Source organism: Parathielavia appendiculata (genome assembly GCF_033297405.1).
Source record: "Parathielavia appendiculata strain CBS 731.68 unplaced genomic scaffold N657scaffold_17, whole genome shotgun sequence".
Lineage (NCBI taxonomy): Eukaryota > Fungi > Ascomycota > Sordariomycetes > Sordariales > Chaetomiaceae > Parathielavia > Parathielavia appendiculata.
Window position 1 is genome coordinate 376,342 of NW_026944236.1, and position 6,415 is coordinate 382,756.

The 6,415-nt window shown below is 53.7% G+C and overlaps 4 protein-coding genes across 4 annotated transcripts; 1 reads left to right on the top strand and 3 right to left on the bottom strand.

Annotated features, from left to right (window-relative positions):
- Nucleotides 1-1,960: 1,960 nt before the first annotated feature.
- N657DRAFT_161697 (uncharacterized protein) lies at nucleotides 1,961-3,083 on the bottom strand. The gene is made up of 2 exons (XM_062786026.1): nucleotides 2,650-3,083; nucleotides 1,961-2,573 (listed from the first exon to the last, which is right to left on the bottom strand). Exons 1-2 carry the CDS (start codon nucleotides 2,982-2,984, stop codon nucleotides 2,012-2,014), a joined length of 897 nt encoding a protein of 298 aa, XP_062644198.1. The 5' UTR covers nucleotides 2,985-3,083; the 3' UTR covers nucleotides 1,961-2,011.
- Nucleotides 3,084-3,967: 884 nt separating this feature from the next.
- Nucleotides 3,968-4,310, bottom strand: N657DRAFT_649226 (uncharacterized protein; the record flags this gene model as incomplete). The annotated part of the gene is given in 3 exon segments (XM_062793676.1): nucleotides 3,968-4,180; nucleotides 4,195-4,198; nucleotides 4,218-4,310. Coding segments are annotated over 3 exon segments (195 nt in total), but the record flags the coding sequence as incomplete, so codon positions are not given.
- Nucleotides 4,311-5,109: 799 nt separating this feature from the next.
- N657DRAFT_579875 (uncharacterized protein) lies at nucleotides 5,110-5,502 on the top strand (the record flags this gene model as incomplete). The annotated part of the gene is made up of 1 exon (XM_062789423.1): nucleotides 5,110-5,502. One exon carries the CDS (start codon nucleotides 5,110-5,112, stop codon nucleotides 5,500-5,502), a length of 393 nt encoding a protein of 130 aa, XP_062644200.1.
- Nucleotides 5,503-5,590: 88 nt separating this feature from the next.
- N657DRAFT_161706 (uncharacterized protein) lies at nucleotides 5,591-6,160 on the bottom strand. The gene has a single exon (XM_062786027.1). It carries the CDS (start codon nucleotides 6,072-6,074, stop codon nucleotides 5,679-5,681), a length of 396 nt encoding a protein of 131 aa, XP_062644201.1. The 5' UTR covers nucleotides 6,075-6,160; the 3' UTR covers nucleotides 5,591-5,678.
- Nucleotides 6,161-6,415: the final 255 nt, after the last annotated feature.

Consider the following 6,415-nt stretch of genomic DNA (forward strand, 5'->3'; position numbering starts at 1 on the left):
GCTACCAGAGTCTGTCGTCTCTCCTTTTCTTCTCCAAGTTCAGTGTACTCGTAGAGTCGTCATCAGCTAGTTGCAATATACTACCTGAGACCGTTACATAATCTGGGTAAGGGGGAAGAGCGAGCTTATAGTTATAGAACGTGATGAGGACTCTCCAAGGCTAGGATATACCGCAAGATCCTACTAGAAGGCCTTCGAAAAAGGTCTTTCACCTCATACGACGAGACCCGGCATTTTCAACTAGATAACGCTGAGATTTATATCTGCTGATCGACGGAGTAGTGGCTTTTATTGGCTTGCATATAGCCCGGATTTGAATCCTATTGAACACGTTTGGGGAGTTCTGAAGCGTAACCTACGGAAAATGTTCCTAGAGCTATGGACTCTGAAGCAAAACGTCTTGGATATCGAGAGGTTCAAAGAGTGTGCCTGCGCGTGGCGTGGGAGGCTATCCCATAGGTGTTGATCGATAAGCTGATCAACGGAATGCCGAACTGGCTGGCCGTAGTTAGGAAAGCCAAGGGTTTGTATACAAATATTGATGCCCGGGGCCTGGGATTTTAACAATGCCTAGCGTTTTTCTGCTACGACTTTGCAGTGTTGAGATATCCTGTGTTAAACCTCGAGGTAACTTATATAATGTGGGTGGCTGGGAGAATGTAGGGTGGCGGATACTTTTGAACCCCCACTGTAGGTACGGAGCTAGTTTGGGAAGAACATAAAGAGGGAGGATGAGATTGAATCCGCCCCTGATCTGCCCTTGCGGACGGCATGCCCTCAAATGACTGAAATACATTACTCTACCCTCACATAAGACTCAGCTGGATACTCACACAGAGGGGTAGGCGTGGGCAATCCCACCTCCCGGTGGAATTGCTCCAGCACCTCGGGACAGTTTTCGATATGCGCAGCAGGTTTTCCAACTGTTGTACTTACGCCCGAATCCTTCCTACTTGACCAGGTCCATTCGCCCCCTCCTTCCTTGTCGCCAGTCCAGGATTTTTTCGACCTGGAAGTACTCGGCTTCCTGGACCCCTTGAACCGTAGAAGTCACTCTTGAAGGGTGAGCGCGCGCCGTCGAGACGCTCTTCTCTGCTGGCGGCTTGCGCTGCTGAGTTTCCGGTGTATGGTACGGTAATTTTGTCATGATTCATACAATGATTCCACGTGACCCTACATCTGGAAAGTCGCTACTTAATCCATCGAAACGCGCTTAAGGACCGCGTTAAGTGGCTATTCCTCAAAGCTTGTAAAGGCGGCCTCTATCTCGGCTTCCAAAGCGCTCCCCCTTGAAGAATATGGCTTGGACTGCTACGATAACTTTGGCGGCGCTTTGGGCCTTGGTTAGTGGTGGTCTTGAGCATATGGTGATTGAGAGTTGGTGCACTGCAGACGTGTCCGTCGCTTGGGCGCTGTTCTGCGGGTTGTGGAGGCCGAAAGTGTTAAACCTGTGGCGTTTCCATCGTGGCGGCCGGACGACATCCTCATCCTCGCCTTGCTTGGCGCTACTTCCCACAACGGGAAAGCAGTCCTCCTCGTCGTCACTATCGCAACGACGTCAACGTCGATAACGACCATGCTGGCTGCATGGATGGCTTGGTATTGGCTAGCTCACATTCGTTACCGCTCTCACCTCCCGACAAACTCGGCATCCCTGCCCGACTGTACTCTGCTGGCAGTGGCACAGAACCATCCTCGTCCTGCTCTCCTCTCGTCCGGAACGAGAGAACGGCGGTGTTCTGGGTCAGTTGTTTGAACGCTGTTGTCGTAATACTCACGGTCCTGAAGGCGGCAGCTCCCGGACCTCAGTTGTAAATCGTCGTTTCTATAAATTATTGGGCACACAACATTCACGGGTGGGCGCAACTGACCACTGCGTAACACCCTCAAAAGAGGGACCGTGGTTCGAACTGTCCAGTCGAACCAGGAGTTGCGCACATGAACCTCACACTGTCACTACCCGTGACACAACAAGTAACTTATTAAGGTACCTTGCGATTAATTCTCTCAGTCACTCATGCGCTGGCCTGGGTCCCCCATCAGTCCGAATTCCGTTCCCGTCCGCTTTCGCCATGTCGCTTTGGCGACTTTCCAGGCGCCAAAGGCTTGTCCCTGTCTCTCTGCCGTCCCTAACCCTCCGCCGACGCCGACGGCACCAGCACCCGAGACACGTCGCCAGTATCGCCAGGCCAATGATAGGCACACCAACCATCAAGAACCACATCCCTATCGTCTCACCTTTGCTCCAGCGTGATGTCCCGTCGTTCCACTCACAAGCGCCTCCAGGTACAAAAAATGCATTGGGCTCGACAGTGGCGCCGGGCACCCAGGACCGAATCACGGGTGAGGTGGTGCAGGGGGCGAAGGGCGGCGGAGTTGGGCTGAGCGAAGAGATGTCGGAGGCGTCCCACGAGATGTGCCACGCGTTGTGAACTCGGAGACGGTGTGGTGAACCCGCGGGGGATGCGGTGGCGGTGGGTGCAGCCGTGTCAGTGGTGTTGGCGAAGCATGCCAGTGGGGTCCTGGAAAAGCCGTCGATTAGGAGGTCGTGATAGTGTGAGTAGGTGAACCCGCTACGTTTGTAAGGTAACTCGGTCAGCCATTGTGATTGTACCAACCCTGGGTTTTACCTAAAGCGGAACCTCTTACCTGGAGCAGCAGTAGGCTGTGGAGAACGTCTTGGAGGTGATGAGATTCATGCTGGCACCGTGACGAACCCAAGACACGGTGCCGCCCAGGTTATACGCCGTCCACCCGCTCGGGCAAACGGCCGGGCTGAACTGGAAACTGCTGCCCTCGCCACCCGAGTCCCATCCTGGAGGCTGGCAGGCCGAAAATCGGGGATCGGCTGGGCAAGAAGCGACAACGGTAACGTAGGTGGACCTGGATGCAAAGCTGGTCGTGATGAACTGATTCGCACAACTCTGCGGTAGAACAAATGGAGTCGTGAGCGCTTGGGGCGCTGCTCGTGTTGATGAAGACATTGGTGGCCTGGGGTGTTACGAGGACCTTCGTCGGGACTGGACTGGAGCTGAGGAGGCCAAAGAGAAAGAAACGGTGAGTGCAAATCCGTAAAAGAAGAATGGTGAGGTTACTTGCTCGGTAGCGCGTGATGCGGACGCGGTTTGTTACCGAAGGCTTAGTTGGGTATCACCGTCGGCGGTGGAGCAGCTACAAGGATTCTCAGGGTCGCATGAGCCAGGGTGCGAGCTTACCGCTGATACCTCCCTAAGTTAGCTCGAGTAGTCAGCTGCATACGCGCAGTGCCCTAGTAAAGGCAACCAACCAGGCACGTGTCTGGGCCGTTTTCTTATTGGCACTGGCCCCTGTTTGGGTACCCCAAATTTCCAGTCCGACTCGGTTGCTTTCAGGGGCTGGCCGAAGCAGTGGCCTTGTGCCTACCCAATAAAGGCACTGTTGTACAGATTATCTGGAACTATCATGGTACCTTTTGTCTTGCCCGTTATTGCATTAAGCAACATCTTGGTAAGGATGCTGTCTTTCAATTCGCTGGTTGAGCGACCTCATCAAGTATTCATGTGGCAGCAGCCTGGCAGTAGCGGTGTGTCTCGCTTCAGCTGTAAGGCGTCTGGTGCCATTGATATGTAGCCCTGGAGGTCGTGAGCTTGGGTCAGAGCTTTTGGTACCCCTTTCTTTTCCGACCCAGAATGCGTGTCACGGGTCGTGACAGTGTGAGGTTCATGTGCGCAACTCCTGGTTCGACTGGACAGTTCGAACCACGGTCCCTCTTTTGAGGGTGTTACGCAGTGGTCAGTTGCGCCCACCCGTGACAATGCGCTTCAAGATGTAGGGGACGGGGTAAAAATAAATAGGGCCTGTCTAGCAGAGCAGTGGGAATGTCTCGACGTGCCGTGGAAAGAGTGGGGCTGGGGAAAAGAGTTTTCCCGATGATAGCGAATTCCAAAAGGTACATCGTACTATTGGAGATCCCGATAACGTTATAACAATAGCCTTGCATCTCGCGAAGGCTCACTACATTCGTGGGATCCATCACGACCTGCATCATTTGTTTTCATCAAACTACTCCGTGATCTGCGACGAAACTGGTTCAATTGCTATAGTTACCCGCCTGCAACCTTGATACAGCTAGTGCCTGGGACTCCTCCATTTCCCCTTGCTCCTCTTGATCGAACAGTTCATCCAATCGGCCCTCGAATGTATGGGAAATGACCCCATCTTCGTGCCCATCGTCATCCCAGGATCCGTGAATGTCGTGGGCGGGAGGCGGACGTTGAAGAGTAGCAGTGGGGCACTGTGGGTGACGACGGCCGCGGACCGTCCGGGCCATCGGGGACCCCGGGGGCGTCAGGGAAAGCCGTAGGGAGCCGATCCATACAAATACAGGGCAGCAGTATCCAGGGGAGGTCGAAAACACGTTTGCAAGGGCCTTGGCAGTAAAGATAGGGTTGAAGATAAAGTTCGTTGATGGATCGTAGTGTTTCAGGTACAGGTTGTGGTTCAATACAATACAATACAATTCATTGACGCCCGGCGGGTAACCTGAAAGGGCAGCTATTACAATCTGACTATCCATTTCCCAAAATATGTCCTGATCTCGTCGAAGCCCATGCAAAACTCATTCTAGTTCATGTCCTCTCTTATACGATTCCTCTGCGGATTCTCCTGGGTTAGTAGGGTTGTTAGTAGGCTGGCTTGAAGGCGATTCTCCAAGTGTTCAACGTCTTATCTTCGGCGGCTGAAGCGGTGCCTGCTGTCCGTGGCACGAGGTGAGGAGTGTGGGTTGGGTGTGTTGTGGTGGGTTGGGTGGTTTAGTCGGCCTGTGGTTGGTTCGTGTCAAGGCGCCCTGTGGCCATTGCGAACCGTATGGTTGCCCGAACGGCTGCCATGTTGGGAGTCCAGTCTTTCTTATCCGATGGCGATTTCCCTCCTAGGTAGAACGAAATGTTGCTTCTGTGGGTGTCTGTGCATTCGAGCATCTCCGTTCTGTATGCCGTCCATTTTCTGCATCGGAAGAGGAAGTGGTCTCAATTAAGATAGGAGCGATCCGTCCAGGGCATTCAGAGAAGCTTGAATCCAACGTAAAATCGGCTTTTAAGAAGTAGAGCCGCCCTGCCAAGGGACCGCGAGATGGCGGCGGCGGCGCAACCTGAGGCAGTGATCGAGGTGGCCGACCGCCGACCCTCACCAAAACGACCGAGCCACGCCCCGAAACCGAGTGCGAAAGTCCGTGAAGCGATGCAATCACTGGAGGATACGGCCACTACGTCGAGGAGAACCGCAATTTATGCTACGCGAAGCACTGCACCGAGGGGAACACGCGTACTGGGAAGCGGAAGCGGAGCCAACGGCCAGGCGGAAGCGGGGAAAACAGGGCTCCAAACGCTCCTAGAAGCAATCAACGAACAGCGAAACGGGACGCGCGAGATAAATGCCGAACAACGGAACACAATCTGCGAACTGCGCGACGTGGTCAGCAAACAACAAGACGCGATTCAGCAACTCTGCGAGGAATTGAGATAAGCCCGAGACCAGATAGACGCCCTTATACGCAACGCAGCCCATCTCTATATAACTCAGCCGAGTCCAAGGGTGTTATATATGGAGGCTGCTTATACGCCGCCAGCAAGCTAACCGAGTTGGCTGCGAACCTTCTCCCTGTCGAATATAACACCGACGACCTTCACGGACACCCTGTTCTATATAGTTGATACGTCTAGAGTAGAGGAAAGTAAGAAAGGGAAAGTCCAAGTAGCAGCTATAAGGAAGGTAATCAAGGCAGAGATCCAGATATACGAGAACCAGAGAACCTGGCGATACGTAGTGGTAGTGAAGGAAGCCAGGAATCTAGAGCGGATCAGAGTGACCTGCAGGGACGAGAGCGACGTTGACCTGTGACGAATCTCGAAACGCCAACTTCTGAAAGGGACTTCTGAAGGTTTAATTGACAACGGGGTGAGGTTCGGTGAAGCCAAAGGGTTCACAACTGTAACGGTCTCAGGCAGTATATTGCAACTAGCTGTTGACGACTCTACGAGTACACTGAACTTGGAGAAGAAAAGGAGAGACAACAGACTCTGGTAGCTCGCAAGCATACTTATCCTCGTCGGCGCGCTGGTCTGAGCGCGTTGCTAGAAGGTTCGGTGTGCTGTGGGGCGAGTGGGAATAGCCTCATCAGGGGTCTTGGTATTGGCCGAGAGTCGCCGAGGCTCGCACCGGGCCCAGCCCGTTACAATACCCCCCTCCTCCCCTTCTTCATGGGGAGTTGTCAGTCCCTGACTCGCCCGTGAACTTCCTCGTACCTAGCTAGAGCGTCTGTGTGTAAGAAATTCCTGAGGGGTTCCCATGTCGGCTGCGAATAGCCCGTCCACTTGACGAGGAGCTGTTTGCCTCTCCCCTTTGTCCTGACCTTGAGGATCTCGTCCACTAGGTATGC

Bases quoted from the DNA above. Each gene is read 5' to 3' on its own strand.
- N657DRAFT_161697 (XM_062786026.1), bottom strand. From the start codon at position 2,984: ATGTCTTCATCAACACGAGCAGCGCCCCAAGCGCTCACGACTCCATTT. The intron at 2,574-2,649 runs GTAAGAGGTTCC...TTACAAACGTAG, and splicing joins ACAGCCTACTGCTGCTCCAG to CGGGTTCACCTACTCACACT.
- N657DRAFT_161706 (XM_062786027.1), bottom strand. From the start codon at position 6,074: ATGCTTGCGAGCTACCAGAGTCTGTTGTCTCTCCTTTTCTTCTCCAAG.